At 42.6% G+C, this 20,817-nt stretch overlaps 1 protein-coding gene across 5 annotated transcripts in view; it reads left to right on the top strand.

Annotated features, from left to right (window-relative positions):
* The window catches only part of TLN2 (talin 2), a 426,778-nt gene that overhangs the window by 386,283 nt on the left and 19,678 nt on the right, over positions 1 to 20,817 (top strand). For all 5 annotated transcript variants that reach the window (XM_077881335.1, XM_077881341.1, XM_077881336.1 and 2 more), the window contains 4 exons: positions 1,247 to 1,432; positions 5,380 to 5,487; positions 16,612 to 16,717; positions 17,573 to 17,697. In XM_077881335.1, the coding sequence (XP_077737461.1) occupies positions 1,247 to 1,432; positions 5,380 to 5,487; positions 16,612 to 16,717; positions 17,573 to 17,697 (525 nt within the window). The remainder of the gene's footprint in view (positions 1 to 1,246; positions 1,433 to 5,379; positions 5,488 to 16,611; positions 16,718 to 17,572; positions 17,698 to 20,817) is intronic.

Below are 20,817 nucleotides of genomic sequence, written 5' to 3' on the forward strand. Positions count from 1 at the left end.
GAGCCCACATTCTGGTAGGCATGGGTGGGGCTCATGGTGGCAGTGGAGGAATTTGAAATTCAGAGCTCTCCTGGGAAGTTACACATGGTCAACCTAAATAGACCAATGTGGTCTGGCATTGACACAGGTTATGCATTATTTCCACCGACATAGGAAGTTTCCAAAGGAGCATGGGCCACGTGGGCCATATTAGTGTGAAGGGCCCTGTACAGGTCGCCCTCATTCCAGGTTAGCATTCAGGCATGGCCCTGGGCAGCTTGATTGGAGCTGCCCATTTTTAGGGGGGTGGTAATGTTTGACGCTCCTTAACACATGACAGGGATAGGGACACTGGCTGGATTCTTTCCTTTGCCTCAGGAAAAACTAGCTGGCTGAAAGGTGGTTGCCTAGGGCTAAAAACAGAGTGGCCCCAACCAGTTTAGGAGTCCTCCTTGCAGGGGACAGCCTCACAGTGAACGTACAGCCCTGGCACCAGTCACTCAGAGAGACAAGACAGATGGGCTTGAAGCAGAAATGGCTGCCTCGACTCACAGGTGGAATTTTAAAGTGGGATATTCACTTACCATGGTTAATTTATTTCAGCTTCTCTAAAGGGGTGTGTGTGTGTGTGTGTGTGTGTGTGTGTGTGGTTTTAAATAATTCACAGTGTCACTGTGGCGCGCTTGACACAAACGCCTCTGCACAATTATGCAGTTATATTTGTAAGACAGGCTAAGAATAGAAGAAACCAAATGCTCCGTTTCCCCCCAACCCCACACCTTCTTAAAGAGGAAGAAAGAGGTGAGTCCACAGGGATGTATCCAGGTCCATCCAGCGCAGGAACCAGCCTCAGAACTGCAGAGTTTCTTGGACCTGCTAAAGCACCAGCGGGGAGGGGCAAGAATTGGGAAGCCACCCCACCACCTTCCCCAGGATGGTTTACAAATGCTGAGTGTCTGTCTGCAGATGAACGGTTAGTGCTGTAGACATGTCTCCCTCCCCCTCCCCGGATTGTTAACCATGAACGCTGAGTACAGGTGTACAAAGCTTCTCCGTGCTAGAATCTTGAAAGCAAGAATAATATTACTCAAATTAAATTTCTAATTTCCTGCCTTTTGATGGTTTCTTCCTGTTACTGGCTCAGTTTTCAGACTGTGAGCAGCAGCCCAGTCGGAGAAGATAAATTATTTTTGTCCTTCCTTTTTTTGTTGTTTGTTTTTGTTTGTTTGTTTGTTTGTTTTTCACCTGTTGTATTTCGAACTTTCAGGTGTTCCAGTCCAAAGAAGTACCTGAAAAGACCTCCTCACCTGAAGAATCCATAAGGATGACAAAAGGCATCACCATGGCGACAGCCAAAGCCGTGGCCGCTGGGAACTCATGCAGGCAGGAGGATGTGATTGCCACCGCCAACCTGAGCCGGAAAGCCGTGTCAGATATGTTGACAGCTTGTAAGGTAAAGGCCTTGGAGTTGTTTCGGATGGAGAGAGAAGGCGATGTTGTGCCTGAGTATTTGGTTTGGTGTGGAGGAAGGGAGAGGCTGGCCACACGGAGAAGGGAGCAGCTCGGTACTCTAACTCTGTAATGAAACACATGCTGGAGGGGTACACACACCAGCCCATGGGAAGTGACTCTCTAGAGGAGTTTCGTGTTTCAGAGGGGATGGCCTTGGCTTGGCCTGCTGACTAACTCTTCTACTTTCCCTCTTCCTAAGTAGACAGGATGCCTCCTCAGGGAGGGTGTAGGGGAGCCACTCTGACAGAGGCAAGGAGGGACCATTCTGTGCCTGGCCCTCTGAACAAAAATCGCCTCCCATTCTTGCCTGTCTCCAGTCCTGCCTCCGTGGGTCAGCATTCCCTGCTGGGAGAGATGCTGCTATAACTGGGTGAGAAAGTGAGTTGGGAGAACAAAACAGTGTTAGGAAATTGCCTTTTTCCTATCTGTGCCAGACATTTTGCAGAAACCCTTCTGATCCTTGGCTAAGCAAGCAGGGTGGCTGCCTCAGCTGAGCCCAGCCTTTGTGAAGGAGCGGGCGGGACCTGAGTTGTTATTTCCTTGTCTGTTAAGAAAGTGAGCCGTAAGAGCCCCCCCCCCCCCAATTGAGCACCCCAAACCAGACCTTCAGCCTTCTAGGGACATCTGTGTCCCAGGGACCCCGGCTTCCACTCAGTGATGGTTTGATAACTCCCTACCATGGTGAACAGGTGGAGAGGAGTCACAGAAGTTGAAAAAGCAGCTCTTGCAGCTTTGGGGTCTGAGGAGACAGGGCCATTTTTGTGGCAAAATTGCTTGGGTGGGAGAGCAGGGCAAGGTCCAACTGATGGCTTCTCGGGTTCCTCAGAGCAGGTGGGATGGAATAGAGGTACCTGGGTTGCGGGAGGGCGAGGCAGCCAGCCTGAAGGAATGGGCATGGAGGGCTGGGCAGGGGAGACAGCACCGCGTTTACTGGCCTCCTGGGTATGATGGAGGCCAGAGCATGGGGGGGGCGGGGTGCGGGGAGGAGAAGAGGGTGATAAGGTGGTAGGGACACTTTCATGGGGCCCGTGTGTGCCACAGGGCCAGGGAGTTTAGACTCTCCTGAGGCCACAAGTACTTGCAATTATGGTGTGCTTCATGGAATCTGCCCTGTCAGAAGTGACAACTCCCAGAGGGGTTACAGCCTCACCCAGAGAATAGTATTTACCTAGCAGGATGGGGCCTGAATGCCACCTATGGTGTTCCATAGGGCACCTCACAGTTGTGGAAGGGCTGTCATGCATATTCGGTCATTTGATCCTGGATGCGAAGGGCAAGGGGAATTATCCCAACTTGATGGATGATGAAGCAGGCCTGGAGAGATTAAGTGGCATGACCATGGTCACACAGCTGTTTACTCTCAGAATTAGAACTGAAACCGGGTCCTCTGATTTCACGGCTACTCTGTTCCTGTTTCCCATGGCCTCCCAGCTATTAATGGTTAGGGCCACTGAGGATGATGAGTGACCAGTGCTTTGTCTCCTTGTTACAGACAAGAAATGAAAAGGGGAAATTAAACAGATTAAGGTGGCAGTGGAAGGCAGCTTAGATTTTCAAGTCTCTTGATAATGCACATACCCTTGTGTTTAGGGGAGGAGGACAAGGATCCAGGTACAGGCACAATTTGCCCTGCCTCTGCTCCTCCCTGTTGTCCTGCCCCCAGATCAGACCATCCTGACTTTACAGGGTGAAATAACAGTCAGAATTTTACACCTCAAAGCCAGACTTTGATGACAAGAGTTAGCGCTGAGCCCTGAGACTCCTGTTAGGATAGGACTAATGTAACAGACTTATTGACTTTTGCATTTCCTTTGGTCCTGTCTCTTTTGCAGAAAGAAAATGAAGCAGCTTGCAGGAAAGGGCGTGCAATAAGGAATATATAGAAAATCAGGGACACTGAGTGGTAGACCAGGAAGAAACCCTTATATCCAGGCAGAGGGCCAAGTTGCCATTTTGGAGCGCTGCCTTTGGGGCTGAGCAGGGTGGCGAGGGCAAAAATGCAACTGCAGTAAGTTACATCCTGGCCCATTTCATCAGAAGGAAAGGATTATACTAATTATTCAGGTGGAGACAAGGGCTTCCCTACACCCTAAGTTAGTTCTCCTGTGTTTCTTGTCTTACTTGCATGTGTATATGTCTACTTTAGATACATGACAACCAACTATTACAACTAATGTCATATGGCTGTTTCTATGTTGCTGTGAGTCGTTATAAGTGACTATTTCATGACCACAAATACTTTGTTAATGAATACAATCTTACCCTATTATCAGATATTACCCTATTGTCTGCACTTTTTATCTGTACTTTAAACTCTACTGCCATGAACATCTTTGGGCGTACCTGTATTTGCTTTGCTTTGGATGATTTCCTCAGGCAGGACTCCCAGGAGTACAATTAGTCAGATGGTATGACATTTTGATTCTTACCAGATGGCTATCCTGAAGAGTTCTGCAAAGTTAGAGCCACCGGCAGTGGACAAGAGTGCCTACCCTCAGTCCCCACAGGACTCTAAATAGGGGTTGTGCATGCTGCCTATTAGAGGTAACATTTGGTAGCATTATAGCCTGCATCTTCCCCCAGATGTGGGTTCCATCCTCACCTTTAGAGACAAAAGGGAGCAAGGACAAGTAAAAAAAAAAAAAAAAAAAGGTGGTAGTGAGGTAATGATAGGCATGGCCCATTAGTCCTCAGATGGGCAAAACTGAGCTCAGAAATGATAGATGCTGGCCACTCAGATTGTCCCCACTCATTCTGGGGTGTGCTGGGGGAGCAGGTGAGGGGAGAGCCCTCAGGTGTTCCCACCAGTACTCCCCAGTCCTAGACAGTGTGGCTTGTGTAGAACAAACATGAAGGCTAGCCACTCTTCCCCCCACTTTGACTTTTTATCCTAATATGTGATTCATATGTATCTTGATTTGGGATTTATTTGTAGTTTTCTCTTTTATGTGTTCTGAGAAGCCCCACGTTCTTTCCAGAGTAAGGCCGAAGAAGGAAGAAAGGCTGGGTAGTGTTGCCAGATTGAGCAAATAAAAAATAGAGTTTCTCAAACTTACATTAAAAATTTTTTATTGTTTATTCAAAATTCAGTTGTAACTGGGTTAACTGTACTTAATCTGGTAACCCCATGAATGGGTGTGCCATCAGATATATCAGAAGTGAATGAAACCAACAGGTCATAAGTGCAAAAAATAAATAAATAAAGCACAGATGGCTGTATTAACCATATGTCCTTGTTTGCTTATCTCACCGTGTATAATGTGAGATGAGTTCTTTATGGCACCTCTGAGGGTAGTGGGGAGCTTACGGTCTGAAGTTTCCCAAGAGCCACAGGACCATGGCTGGGAAACACTGTGAGTACACCGTGGTCAGGTCGCAGAGTGAGGATCTGAGTGTGATCAGCCTGTGAACACAGAGAGGCTTCAGGACGCCTCATGCTACTGGAGAAAGGCAGGCAGACCCTGGGAGAGTACATCTGCTGTAAGCACCTCATCCATGAATTTTTCCTGGGCTTTTTAGTGCATGTGGAGTTTCTTACATTTCAGTGAAAGAGGGCAGGGAGAAAGGAAGGAAAGAAGAACCTGATTCATGTGCTTTTGTCTGGCTCCAGGGCAAGACCCAAAACATTGTCAGAGAACCTACTGTGTAGACAGGTGGGAGGTAGCAAGAGAAAGTGGAGGAGGGCCACCTTCTCTATCCAGGGAATCAGCAAACGTTTCTCAGGGAGGTCATGGAGGGCAAGGCAGAAGGTATTCCAGAATGGAGGTCTCCTACCTGTGGGTGCAGGGCTTCTCTGCGCTCCTGGGCAGGTAACTGCTCCCACCCCTTGGTCCGCTCACCAACTGGCTTTTCCTGTTTTAAGATATCAACATTCCTTTCTCTCTGCAGCAAGCCTCTTTCCACCCTGATGTCAGCGAGGAGGTGCGCACCAGAGCTTTGCGGTACGGGACGGAGTGCACCCTTGGCTACCTAGACCTTCTCGAGCACGTCTTGGTGGTGAGGAGAGGGGCGTGGGCTGGGCCAGGGCTGGGAAAGAGCTAAGTCAGATACAGACCATCCTTTCATCAGGAAAATACCTCGGAGAGCACTGTGCAGGCTCCACTTGTGAGTCTGGGGCTGGATTGAGCTGACATGTGTCCAATATCGCACTGCTCCAGCATGCTGATGTCAAAGGGTCTAAAAGAAGTTGTTAGCATCCAGGAGAGCCGAGTCTCTCTTTGCACCAGAGAGGCAAGAATAGCATGCAAGAGGGTGGGATAGGCAAAGCCCCCTCTGAAATAATGTTGAGAGGTCCTGTTAGAAAGAGCCTAGTCCTTCAAGGACAGGGAAGCCTCCAGAAAGAGCCACACCAGGCTCCATGACAAGGAAAAACATCACCAGTGCTCCAGGTGACCTACCAGCCTCTTGGGATATCCCCTTGTCCTTGAGTGAATACTGTGGATCACGCTGAGAATGCTTCCCTCCCTCCGATGACTTTCCTCCAGCCTGGAATATCCACATGTAGCTGGGAAAGAGGGCTGATAGGGAAGATGCCAGTGCGGGGGTTCAGTGATCATGGCTAGGAAGACTGTCCACCTGGGAGCCTCAGGCTTGCGCTGACAGTCCCAGCTCATAGAGTGGCTTGGCTTCCTGCAGCCTGAAGGGCCAAACCATACACAGCTGAGAAATATATTTGCTGTATGTCTCTGTCACTTCCTGGGAACTACATTCAGAACCGTGGGAGATCTGGGGCAGTCCCCAAGAGAATTTGTCCAGGAATGAGACAACCCCAGAAGAGAATTGATGGTGTCCCACATTCCATCACTGTTTGCTCCTTCCCAAACCTTAAAAAGAAAAAAAAAAAATCAACGGGCCACAGAGAACTGTAAGTCTTTCATTTGTGGAGCACTGAAAATTTTCATTTTGTCCTTGCACTACCATGAGGCTAGCAGAACAAAGGAACGATCCAGAGAAGTTTGGTCCCTTGGTTGAGGTCACCCAGCCACCAGGACAGATCCGGGACCAAGTCACAATTCTTATTATATCCAGCCATGTGCTTGTTCTGGCATTTCACTGCCACCTTAAAATTAAATTACCTTTTAAGAGAAGGAAAAATAAAGACAAAAACAGAAGGAGGCAAGAGATTCTTAACTATAGAAAACAAACTGAGGGTTGCTGGAGGGAGGGGCATGGGGGGTTAGAGTAACCGGGTGATGGGCATTAAGGAGGGCACGTGATAGAATGAGCACTGGGTGTTCTATGCAACTAATGAATCATTAAATTCTACCTCTGAAACTAACATTACACTTTATGTTAATTAAATAGAATTTAAATTAAAATTTTTTAATTAAATTACCTTATGATATTAAGCATTTTAGGTCTCTTAAGGGAGCAATACTTTTATTCTTCACCCATGTTAAGTGTGGTCCATGTGAAAGTGTACCTTCTGTGAGAAGGGGCAGGCTGGCATTCCTAACGTTGAGTTCGAAAGCCTGAACCCTTGCAAACAGACAGCAGCGTATTGCATGAGGGCCAGGGAAAGAACATCTTGGCCAGTCAGTGTTCACTGGCACGAGCCGCTCTAGCCAAACCCACTTTCTGTGTTACAACATAGTTAAAGTGGTCAGTCTATGAGCATGCTTAGCAGGAAATTCAGGGTCAGGAGAATGAAGCCAGCAAGGCTTCCAACATGTGTTTTTTCTTTCTTGGTGGGACAATAGTCTTAGTCACATAGAACCTTGTTCTAGATGAAAATTAGAAAGTTATGGCAGAAACAGTGGTAGGCTTAGGTTTAGAAGCTCTGAGTTCAGATCCCAGCTTGGCCACATAAATAGCCCTCAGGTTGTCACATTCCACCTTGGCTCTTGATGAGCCGTGTAAGAGGAGTGTCACCACGGAGGGGTTTACCTCCAGCTGTGCACCTGACAAATCCACAAACCTGAATAAAAAGAGGCAACAGCCTTTAAGGGTGTTCATTGGAGGGCAGGTCTCCCATTTCACTCTCCAGCAACAAGACACCTTCTGTCTGGGAGAGGATTTGCCCTCATGAGGATGAGCAGGGGCCACTGCGAGGAGTTAACCCCAGTGGGGAGGAAAAGCAGAGCCCCCTCGGGTCCTCTCCCTGACCTCAGGACAACTTTGGACCCGTTTCCAGTATCTGGGAACCAGGTGCTGCATCACCAAGGCACCTCCTCTCCCCCTGACCTCTCCTCTCCATGCCCACCTTGTTTGGGTGAGCAAAAGAAGACAGGGCCTCCAGGGGGGTGGGAGGATGGTGGACCTCTTTGTCCAAGAAGAGGCCAAGAGATCTGGCGCCTCCATAAACATTAGGGAAGGTGTAGGAGCCATTCCCACCCAGTACACACATTCGGAGACCCCAGCTTTATGGCCACTTGATTACAATGTCAGGCTTCAGCCCTAATGATAATCATAAGGTTTTTCTGGAACAGAAGGTAGGACACCTGCTCCATGGGAAGCCCCCACATCATGTGTGATTGGTGAGGCTTAACTGCAGGGGCCAGAGGCTGGCAAGACAGGGGAGCAACCACCTCCTCCTTTTTCTGGGCCTGGCAAGAACAATTACATTTTATAACTGATGTGCTTCTCCTCTGGCTGCTCATATTAGTTGATTGATTTTCTGTTATGAATTCTCCCTTGTGTTTATTAGGGAAACAGGACTCTTAAGCCTATGTGTTGCAGACTCAGATGGTTACATTAAAAGCCTACCATCTGAGTTTCTTTTCATCTTTCTAAACAGTCATATCATTGTGACCCATAATCCTGGTAGAAAGAGAAATGCCCTGTTTCCCCATAGCTGTTTTGAGGTACATGGTGTAAAAGTAGCTAGTGCGCAAATGGAACCGTTAATAGAAAGGAAAGCTGAATGGCAGTGGAAATTACGTTAAAACATGCAGAATTTATCTCCTCTTTTCCAAGGATATTTTTGCCTCTTGATGACATGTGTTGATGGTTCTGACTTTCAGAGAAATATGAGTGAATTAGCATCATACATTTATTTGTTCATATATTTACTTTTTCTCTTTAGAAAGCAAGTCATACTCTTTGGAGGTTATTTTTCTCACAAAAAATAAAGCAAGAATGCAAGCCTTCCGAGGAGATTATCGTAACCATAGGAAAAATACTCGTTCATCACTGGAAATTGCAGAAGCCTCGTGACAGCATTCTTTCACCCACGCTGTGGACATTTGTGGTTTTCTTGGGCCTGCAGCTGAGAATAAGTTCATGTCTTGCATTGTTAGCCCTAATTCTTCCTCCCAGACAGACTTGGAAGAAATCTGGGCTAACATGAGGCCAAGAGGAAGGAAGATTGCACAGCAGTGAGAGGCTCAGGAGCCACAAGACTGTTGAGGCCAGAGCTGGTGGAGAACCCAGCAAGAGATAGGGGAAACAGACACACAAACAGGGAAACTAGCATTCATTTCAGATATTAAGATTTGCTATTTGAGGGTGATGAATAAACAAGCAGTTAAAAAACTAGAGACTTTCATATGAATAAACACATACACAGCATCCTGTTCTCTCCTTCATTTCTCTGGTCTTCATGGGAAGGCCATGAGTACTAGGATGGCTACAGCATCTCTGTTATGCAAAAAAAAAAAAAAAAAAAAAAGTCAACCTAAGTCGAAACTGTAGCAGGAGATCTTAGGTTAGTCCTCTTGGATCTCTTGTAAAGGTGACCTCTTGGTTTAATTGATCAAAGAGAACTGATAAGATTCCTGAAAGCTGAAGTAAGGCTAGATCCTTGTCCAGTTTTTACCAAAAGAAAGAGAAGTTAGAAATTAAGGTTCGGAGATGGTGTCCAGCAACTTACAGAAATAAGTTCAAGTCACTTTCAGGTGATACAGGGACATGCAGGGATCTTCAGTGAGCTGCTTTTCTTAAATTTAGGCACATAAAAATGTGGAAGAGATTACACTGCTTTAGCCTTGTTCAGTTTCAACATGTTAGAGCCAAGAATTCTTAACTTTTTTTTGCTGGTTTGTATATTTCAGGTTTACTTTAGAAAAGGCTTAAAAATAGAGAAAACCATATCAACATCCATGTGCCCATCATGTATAATTAATTAACTTTGTTTATGTTTGTCCTATTTGGTTTGGATCCTTATTTTTTTTAAAGATTTTATTTATTTATTCATGAGAGAGAGAGAGAGAGAGGCGCAGAGACACACAGGCAGAGGGAGAAGCAGGCTCCATGCAGGGAGCCCGATGCGGGACTCCATCCCAGGGACCCCAGGACCATGCCCTCGGCAGAAGGCAGGCGCTAAACCGCTGAGCCACCCAGGGATCCCCTGGATCCTTGTTTTTTTAAGAATATATATACACATATATTTTTAAATTTTGTGTCATTTATCACTCCCATTCTGCTTTTTTTCTCTATCTAGGTGCAAGTAACTCTCATGATTTTAGCATCCTTAGACCCTTTGGAGCTGAATGTCCATTTCCTACCTCCCATTACCATCATCAAAGAAACAGCAGCACAAGCACACAAAATGTTCCTTAAACTATTAAGAGGGTCCCAATGCCCAGCTGGATCCTTTGGGAATTGAGAGACCAAATCAAGAACCCCTGCTTGGGTGATCTTTTCCTTTGGAGAATCCAGTTAGTGATCTATAAATAACAGGATCCAATTTAGGCAGAGCCCTGACCTACCCAAGGAGCTTTCTGAAGCTTTAGATGTGGCCATTCAAGCAGTGTTGGCCTCCTGTATTTGCCGTTTGCTAGTTTGTCCTGGAGGATTTTGCAGGGCAAGAGTCCGCCTCATTGCTTCTGCAGCATTCAGTTCAATATTGCATCTAAACCACAATGTGAGATCTTTGACAGGCTTAAAATTACCCTCGCTTCCACTAGCAGAACTTTAATTTGGTTCTGTCTCTTGTCTGCTATTAGGAATCATGTTGACTTAATGGCAGAATAAAAATAGAACTCCTTTCCACCTGCTATATTTGAATCCGATACTTTACTATAGGGCTTGTCCCTTTCTCAGAGCCGGAGTATATGCAGGAGCAGTTCTCTCTGTCTCTCCATCCTGCTCTTCTTTTAAAGACAGAAGTCTTTAATCACTCCATTTTGACAATATAAGTGAATTTACCCACCACACCCCTAGCTTTTTCTAGCCTTATTGAAGCCTAACAAACATACAATAAACAGATATTTAGAGTATACAGTTTGAATACTGATCTCTGAATACATCTGTGACAGCATCACCACAATCAAAATAACAAATGTGTGCATTACTCCTCAGGATTTCTAGGCAACTGCTGATCTTTTTGTTACTACAGATTTCTTTGCATTTTTCTAGACTTTTATACAAATGGAGTATGTAGCATGTACTCCTTTTTGTCTGGCTTTTACTCAGCATCAACATTTTCAGTCCCATCCAGGTTATTATGTGTATCAATAATTTGTCCTGTTTTATTGCTAAGTAGAATTCCATCAAATGGATGTGCCATACTTATTTATCTCTTTACCTGATGATGGACATTTAGGGTGTTTCCAGATTTTGATTATTACAATTAAAGCTGCAAAGATCATTCTCTGTACAACTCTTTGAGCCTATATGTATTCATTTCTCTTGGATGAGTACCTAGATGTAGGATATTTATAAAATAGGGTATGCATTTTTAATGTTGTTTAGGAAATTTTTAAAGAGTCATTATACTATTTTACATTTCCTCCAGAGTATATTAGAGTTCTAATTGCTCGACACCCTTGTCAACACTTGAAATGATCTTTTTAATTTTAGTCATTCTAGTGGGTAAATAGTGGTATCTTGCTGTGGTTTTTAGTATATGTGCTGCCAAAGTGAGCATCGTGATTTTAATTTACAATGTCAAGTATCTTTTTTTTTTTTTTTTTTTTAAGATTTTGTTCATCCATTCATGAAAGACACACATACACAGAGAGAGGCAGAGGGAGAAGCAGGCTCCATGCAGGGAGCCTGATGTGGAACTTGATCCCAGGTCTCCAGGATCATACCCCAGGCCGAAGGCAGGCACTAAACTGCTGAGCCACCCGGACTGCCCTCGAGTATCTTTTTTTATACACCTCTTTGCCTTCTGTATGTCTGTTTTGATGAAGTGCCTGTTCAGATCTTTTGCCTGCTTTTTATTGGATTTGTCTTACTATGGAACTTTTAAATTTTTTTATATTTTCTAGATGCAAATTGTTAGATTTTTTTTTTTTGAGAAGGAGAGAGAGAAAGCATGAGCAAAGTAGAAGAGAGAGGGAGAGAGGATCTCAAGCAGGCTCCACATGGGTGCTTGATCCCACAACCTGAAATCAGGATATGAGCCAAAATCAAGAGTCAGATACAACCAACTGAGCTACCCAGATGCCTCTAGGTTTTTGGTTTGGTTCTTTTTAGTAGTTTCTCTTAAGGTGTGCTTTACTTTTTCATTTTCATAACAGTGTCTGAGGAGGGAGGCAAATGTATGTTAGAAAACAGTGCAGCAAAAAAAAAAAAAAGAAAAAAGAAAACAGTGCAGCAGAGAGTTGAGGAAACAAAAAAGAGCAGATAAGACTTGGAAAAATAGAAAAGGAAAGCTAAAATATGTCCTTTTTTTTAAGATTTTATTTATTTATTCATGAGACATAGAGGCAGAGACACAGGCAGAGGGAGAAGCAGGCTCCCTGCAGGGAGCCCAACGTGGGACTCAATTCCAGGACTCCAGGATCACGCCCTGGGCTGAAGGCAGGCGCTAAACCACTGAGCCACTGAGGGACCCCCCTAAAATATGTCTTATATCTCAATTAAATATACAACATGAATTGAATGTTTCTGTTGTATAGGTTATCAAATTATTTTTAGGGTTATATCCCAGTATAAGGGAAGGAAAAATAATTTTCTCTCTACCTTTCTGAGTTCTTGCCTGTGTGGTAAGATTAACACAAGGAAAACAAATCTATTAACTTGTGCACCTCGTGGATACAAGGCAGATATCCAGGGGAAAAGAGTAACTGCATAGGTGACCTAGGCCACCAGCTTAAATACCATCTTTAGCTCAAGAAAAGAAAGTTTGTAATTGGTTGGGGGAGATCAGTGATGGGAGGTTACCAGGAAAAGCTCAGTAAAGTAAGGTAAGGTGGTTATGTATATTTAAACCTATACCTTTTCCACTGATTCTCTTGTGATAAAGGGAGAGGGAGACACCCTTAACAAATGAAGATTTGCTTTATAAATGTAAATTTCCCTTTCAAAAGTGTAACCTATACTCTGTTTTCAGAGCTTCTCCTGTATCTGCTCCTTCTCAAAAAATTAGCTCAAAATAATCCTTAAAAGAAGTAGATTTTGGGGTGGTACAGTCTGCTATCCCCTTCACCAGCTTCCTATTGTCTATCATTTGCATGCCAGATTGATTCTCTTTTTAACAGATTTATGAACTATAATTGGCATATGACAGAATTTGTCCACTTAAGGCTTTCAATTAATTGGTTTTTACTGTATTTACAGTGTGATACACCTATCATAATAGAACATTTCATCACACCAAAAAGACCTCTCATACCCTTAAGCAGTCATTCATTGCCCTCATCCCCACTCCAAGTCCTACACAAACACTAATCTCTTTTCTGCCTCTGTAGATTTGCCTATTCTAGACTTTTCATATAAATGGAATCACACAGTATGTGATCTTTTGTGCCTGGTTCTTAAACTTAGAATGTTTTTAAAGTTCTAAAGCATAAACTTCCAAACTCATGGTTTTTGAAATTTTTAAGCATAATTTATATGTTTTGTCTTCTGAGAATCCTTACCAAATCTAAGATCACTAAGATTATTTTCCTGTTTTCTTCTATATAGTTTTAATTTTTATATTTGTTTATATTCCATTTCTAATTTATGCATATGGTGTGGGTTAAGAGTCAAGGTTCATGCTATTACATATTATTCCAATTATTGCTATACCCAATTATTCCATCACCATTCATTGAAAAAAAGTATTGTGTCCCCATTGAAATAAAAATGTTTTAGCATCTTTAATGAAAATCAGTTGACCATTGATCTGTTTATCAATGTATACCAATTTCATATCCTGATTCTCACTACAATTTTATATGAGTCTTAAAATCAATTAGTTTAAAACTTCAACAGCTTTCAGTAGTCTTAGATATTCTGTGTGCTTTGTATTTCATATACATTTTAGGATAATCTTGTCAATATCTAAAAAAAAACTTGTTGGAGTTTTGACTGGGATTGTGAGGGAGATTTGAGGATAATATCTGAAGAGTGTTCTAATCCATGAACATGGTATATATCTCCATTTACTTAGGTCTTTAATAATCTCAACAGTATTTATAGTTTTTAGCACTCAGGTCTTACACATCTATTGTCACATTAAACACTAGGTATTTTTTTTTAAGATTTTATTTATTTATTCATGGGACACACAGAGAATGATTGAGAAAGAGAGAGAGGCAGAGGGAGAAGCAAGCTTCATGCAGGGAGCCCGACATGGGACTTGATCCTGGGTCTCCAGGACCATGCCCTGGGCTGAAACCGCTGAGCCATCTAGGCTGCCCAACACTAGGTATTTCATAATTTTTTATGCTATTATAAATGATACTGCCTTTTTCAAATTCCCAATTTTTTATTATATATAAAAATATAATTGCTTGTATATTGACTTTATAGCCTGTAACCTTGCTATACTCACTTATTCTAGAAACTTTTTTTTTTTTTTACAGATGCCTCAGAATTTTCTACATGGACATTCATGTTATTTATGAATAGACTATTTTACTTCTTTTCTGTGTGTCATGTATTTTTTTTTCTTGCCTTACTGCACTGTCCAGGAATTTTAGTATAATATTGACAGGAGTGTGAGACCAAATATCCTTACCATATTCTTGATCTTCAGGGGAGAACATTCAGTCCATCATTTACTATGAGTCTCCCCATCATACCTTTAATACTTGACTTATTTTTGTTGTATTGACCACTATGGATAAACCAATTAACCAATGAACAAGACCTATGGACCACTTAGCTCTTCAAACCCTGAGCCAATAATTATAATTCACTTGGTGGCCTTACAACATGCATTGTTACAGAAAAAGACTAGTACAAGCCTTTTACACTTAAGTAGTGCCAAATGCCACTATTTAAGTTTAGAGTGGTTCACAACTCATATATAGGTTCACAACTATATATGAGAATCACATGGGGGACTTCTAAAATCCTGATGCCCAGGCTATACATCGGTCCCAATTCTGTCAATAGCCTTGATGAGATTATATATTAAATTACATATTAATTTATATGATCTTACCACCACTCTGTAACAAAAGGACTGTTACTATACCTATTTAATAGGCAATTTACTTAAACTGAGGCTTAGTGAGAAGATAAGTAACCTGTACCTCTCCATGGTTCTAGTGTTGTTTTGGAAGTGTTCCATGAAGCAATCATTTTAGAACTTGTCCCAATAGTATGTTGTTTTGTTTTAATTCATCCATTCATGTTTGCTTATTCACATGTTTATACTGAGTTCTTTTTTTATTCCTAAAGATTTTAGCTTTATGTAATCTCTACACCTAACTTGAGGCTTGAACCCACAACCCTGAGATCAAGAGTCTTATGCTCCACTGACCGAGCCAGCCAGACACCCCTATACTGAGTTCTTAATATCTGCATAGTGAAACATATAAGTCCAAGGGTGAGAACAATAAGAGCAGAGCAGCTAAATTCATAGAATAATTGAAAATATAAAAGAAGTGTAAAAGATCACAAGAGGAAGAAGGATGGGGATAGATGCATGTAAAATGGTGCTCAAAAATCTATGACTAATCAGTTTGAGCATTTAATATAATGTCTTCTATGCTCTGACGTGCCTGGGGCTGGTCTAAGTATAATCCCATTAACTACCCCAACCCCAGATTTTTTTTTATTTTTTATTTTTTATTTTTTGCCAAGCTTCTCTTAGAGTCTTCTTTTAGCTCTGGGGTCCAAAAGACCTCTTTTCCAGATTCCTAAGAAAAGAGTATGCTGCCTGGCCCAAGTGAAAAAGGTATGGGACACCAAGAAGGGAATTAACATTGGATGAATGCCTGTTGTGTTGCAGGCATTGTGCAGGATGCTTCTCATGTGTTACTCCATTTGATCTTTATGCCAGTCCTGAGGGATAGGCATTATCCCAGTTTTACAGTTGAGAAATAGGTTCTGAGGGGTTCAGTAACCCGCCTAGTATCTTAAACAGAGAGCAAGTGAAGCCAGGTGTGATCACAGGTTTGTCCAGCTTCAAAGCCTATGCTTTGTCCCTGGGTCAGAGGCCTCAAAATTGTCCATAGAGACACAGCACTTGTGCTTTCTTCCTGAATGGTCTCGCATTCCTAAATCTGAAGATTACTACTGTGATGCATAGGAAAGAGGTGGAGAAAAAGAATGTTGGAAGAAGAATTTCAAAATTAAGAAGGAGCAAGATGATTTAAGTCAGAATGTAAATTCATTTCTTAGTTTCATTCTTGAGTGACTTGAGAAGAAATCCACACAGGATAGCCAACATCTTTTTTAGTACCATAAAAATAACCAAAAATCAAAAAAAAAATTTAAAAACCTTGAACTAGTTTGAAAGAAGCAAAATCCTCAAGACCTCCCCCCAGGAGAGCTTGTAGTCAAAACTGTGAAGATGGATTATTCCTTCAGGAACAGCCCTCTGATCAGTTGGTTGCTCTCTTGGGGACTTTGTCTCTAAGACCCCACCAGAGTCACATACTCCTGGTCCCACTGTTATGTTGTCACAAGTACCAGCTGACCTGTAACTTCAGACTTTCACGTTTGCTCAGAATGTTCTTACACTGTGGGTAGTTTTTGTGTGCAGGTGTTTGCTTTATGTACACATGAAAGTAGAAATAAAAGACGAGTAAGGATCTCATCTCACTTATGATCTTTGGGGAAATGTGTCAGAAAGAACCTTAAAGAAACTCCTGGATCCCAGCTTTTCATTTGTCATGTGAGGCAACTGAAGGCCAGTCAATCTTATGTGATTTCCCCCAAGTTTCTGAAGTCACTTGGTGACAACCGAGTTGCAACTTAACACCTGGATGGCCAACTCTTCATCTACCAGGAAGAGTGTGTTTTCTGTCAGAACGGCTGCCATCTCTCTCATGCATTTGTCTTCATCCATAGATCCTTCAGAAGCCAAGCCCAGAACTCAAGCACCAACTGGCTGCTTTCTCCAAGCGCGTTGCTGGCGCCGTGACTGAGCTGATCCAGGCCGCAGAAGCCATGAAAGGTAGGCCGCATTCTCTTGTGTCCAGACAGCACTAGCACAGTGAACTGATCAGAGAAACTGCAGGGCCAACCCGGGCCTTTTCTTGGCAAATGCAATCAGAAGGAATACAGTGAGGTACTTTTTTTTTTTTTTTTTTTAAGCAAATGGGAATAGAGTTAGATTTTCAAAGTTATACCCTCCCAAAGCAAAGCTTTTTTTCCAGTCTTTGTGAAGTACTTAAATGATATAATCCTTCTAGAACTGCTCACTTCTCTAAAGAGTCTTGCTATTTATTTTTATCTGCATTTTCATTCCTCAGAATATTTATCCTTGTTCAAATGACACACTTCATGTTTAGGAAACGATGTTCTCTGGGTACATTGATTAAACACCCCTTCACAGTAACATTAGAAGCAGTCCCTTCATCAGAGAAAGGTGTTCTCACCAATTTCCCTTCCTTTGAGCTGAGGTGAATGGCTATTCTCTTTGAGTCCTGAGAGAAGAGAATGGCAAATCTGTGTGGTCCGCATAGTCTCAAGTCTTTTGAAAATGGTTTCTTGCATTCATGAGCTTTAAGTTAGAAATCAGAATAAGGCTTGAGCTGGCCTTGGACCATGAGATCTGGACTTTTGAAACTATCACTGATGACTGCTCCTGTGGTAGAGCTGTATCCACAGCTGACTTAGAAAAATAGGAGCTGACAGGAGCTCCCCTGTACCCAGCTGATCTCTGTGAGAGCTAGAGAAGACCCCTTAGGACCATGCAGCAAGTAGGCTTATGGAGCTTCCCTACATGTCAATCCAGATAGTGTTTGTAATGAAGCCAGTGCCTTGCAGTCACAGCTACCAAGAATGACCCTCTTTGGACTGATTTTAGGAACAGAGTGGGTGGATCCAGAAGACCCAACCGTCATTGCAGAAACAGAATTACTGGGGGCCGCAGCATCCATTGAGGCTGCTGCTAAGAAGTTAGAGCAACTGAAGCCAAGAGCAAAACCAAAAGTGAGTGTCCATGTGTGGCTGCTTGTCTGATGTCACTAGGTCTTCCTGTAGATGGCTGTGAAATGGAGCTCTGTGTGCCACAGGAAGCTTATCTCCTCTGTAGTTAGACTAGCAAGCTGCAAACCTGCTCTACTGGCCTAGCACTTTTTTACAGGGTATAGAAAAAAACCCACGTGTGGATCCTTCAGGTTAACCACCAGAAAAATATCTTTGGGTATCCAGAGGAAGAACCCAGGCATTTACAATCTGAGTTTAGTTTCATTATATATAATAAAGCAGGTGTTGGATGCTTACTATGGAAAATTCCTGTCACTGAACGTGATATCATCACCCTCCAATTTTCTGGTTTCCATAATGTAATGCAAATAGCAATGCTGGGTCTCTCCTTCCCTTAAAATCATTGGAGGACAATGTGTACCTCAAAAGTGGACCCTGTGGCATGCTGGAGGCTGTGGTGGGCTGTATGTTTCCTTCATCTGTGTTTGTCATCTAGATAAATGTTTGAAACTTAAGATCATGAGTAGATACTAAGATTAACAGCCATTTAAAGAAATATTTTAAGATTGGGCAGTAGAGAGGACAATTATTACATAAAAGGACAGTGAGCTAGTGCTGTCCAGGGGCAAAGCCCAACTTGTTAGGACACTTTCCTGTCACTCCACCCTCCATGGCTGTCTTCAGTCAGAAGATGGTGGGACTAGAGGAGGCCTCTTTTTCTTTCTATTCAAGCAAGTCACTGCAGGTACCTAAAACCTCCCTTTCCTTCCAAGGACCCACATACATTTGGAAGTAAAATCTGGGTTTTTCGCTTCAAAAAGGTTGGATCAGATTAGGTATACCTAAAATTCTACCTATTTTATAAGACCAAAGGATGGAGCACTAGAATACACCACACCACTCAAAAGCAGCGCCTGGGTTCATGTAGTATATAAAATAGACATGAGCTTGTAGTACATGTATTAAGCTTGGAAACCTTCTCAAAACCATGAAATTCTTAGAGCCAATCTCCAATCTCCTAATAGTTGCTCTGGACTTGGTACAGACATTCTTTAAATTTCTCATTAAAATGTAATTTAAGAGTTATGGTTTCTGATTTGGGGGTTTACCAGGGTTCTCTCCACTAGCTTCTAACCTGAGGGCTTTATGTGGTCTGAGATTGTCCAAGTTGTTCTGAACAAGCTTAAGAACTGAGTGTGTATATAGCGGCAACTCCCATTTTCTGTGTCTTTATTTCTGCTTTATAAACCAAGTTAATTGCGAATGGAAAATTACTTTCAGCTAAGAAGCAAGCAACCATTGACTAAGATTTAGAGGCTTTGTGCGTAATTGGTTTTTACTCTTCCTCTCATCTGATTTAGCACAAGTAGCCTCTCCTGGAAAGCTTTCATCTGCTAATGCTGAAGTCATGTCAGTTGGCGCTCTTCTGGAGAATTAGCCTGGTGCTCATGTAATATTAGCACTTCACCAGATTCTGAGAGTCCTATTTCAATCCCTCTCCCTTTGTCCTTTTGCAGGATCCCTTGGAGCTCTGTCTCTGAATCCTAGTTGCCCTTTGTCCAGCCATTATTTATCTTACAATTCTTGAGCTGAAAAAAATAATTAAGGCCCTACCCCATAGGATTGTTGTTACAACAATAAAATGAGATAACTTAAGAACACAGTGCCTAACTTAATAAGCAGTAACTGTGTCGCCATCACTGAAAATATACTTCAGAGACTTTTATCTACTACCTCCTAGGAGAATGCCTGCAATAAAAGTTCCATAGATCGACCAGCTGATGGCTTGGTGGGGGGAGGGGGGTACAGAAAACAAACGAAAAAAGACTCATATTGATTGAGTACCTAATAAGCATGTGCCAGCAGTCTTCTAGGTGCTTTGCATGGAGTAACTCATCTGGGCCTTGCAACAAGTCCACAAAGCAACATGTATTACCATCCCTGCTCTATCCATGCAAAATACCTTGGCAGAGTCAGATGGCTTGACTGAGCTGGAAGCAGCGTATGTGGGCTCTGGGTGGCAGATCTTTGGGTCTAGTCAGTGTCAGGTTGGTGTAGCCCCACAGGGGATGTTTTGGTTTTGCCTGTACTCTTTGAGCTGTTAATGCTACTTCTGGGAATCTGTGCTGAGGAGTAAATCCAGAGAGAAAAAAAGCTCTATGTGGGGGAAAGAGCTGTTCCTTATAGCTTAGTTTGTAGTAGGAAGAAGTTAGATGTGACCTGAGTGTCTCCTTGAAGAAAAAGTATATGGCTATTGAAAATAATGCTTGATAGAACTGTGTAGTATGAAGAAGATGCTCAGGGATAAATGTAAAGTAAAAAAACAAAAAACAACAGGATACAGAATTATGTGCTCATTACAACTCTGTAAACAACACTTGCATATGAAGGAGGCAGGTAGGGAATGTACAAGTGTGACTGTAGAATTAGGGGAGCCCTGTGTTTTAAAATTTTATAAAACAATGTTTTAAAAATAACAGCACTTAAAAAATGAGTGATGGCTGCTGAGATGGACCAGTGAGCATTCCCTGCATTTCCTTGATCATCTAGCCTTTGTATTTGCACTGTGGGTCTTTATACAAAGCCAAGGAATCCTTTGGTTAAGGTCAAAATAGACATAACTCTTGATTGAAGTCCCTTCCTTGGGGATGCCTACTTTAGGTCCCTCCCCTCTTCATATTGGGAAGGGTGCTTGGTACCTCCTGAGTGCCTTACAATGACGTGAGGTCCCACTCCACCCAATGGCCAGAGGTTCCTGCCACATGGATTATATTCTCTATAAAACTGTTTTAAAGAAACCATCAACCCAAACCATGGTTTTTGCCTGTGTCAGATTACCATCTGCTTTGTGGAAATAACTACATGAACTAAAATATCTTCCTTGCCTTTATAAAGGAATTTATTTCCCCGGTTAAAAAAAAAAATCTCCAATCTTAACACCAAAATTGACCAGTCTTTGTGGTTAACTGGTTCTCTCCATCGCCCTTCCATAACTGAAATAAATAAGGAATCCTCAGGATACTATGAATAAGCATTTGCTATCACATTCCTACCCCTATAACTACATACAACCACACCAGCTCTCAGCATAGAGTAAATAATGCTTTCCTTTGTAACCAAGGA

Source organism: Canis aureus, chromosome 32 (assembly GCF_053574225.1).
Source record: "Canis aureus isolate CA01 chromosome 32, VMU_Caureus_v.1.0, whole genome shotgun sequence".
Taxonomy (NCBI): domain Eukaryota; kingdom Metazoa; phylum Chordata; class Mammalia; order Carnivora; family Canidae; genus Canis; species Canis aureus.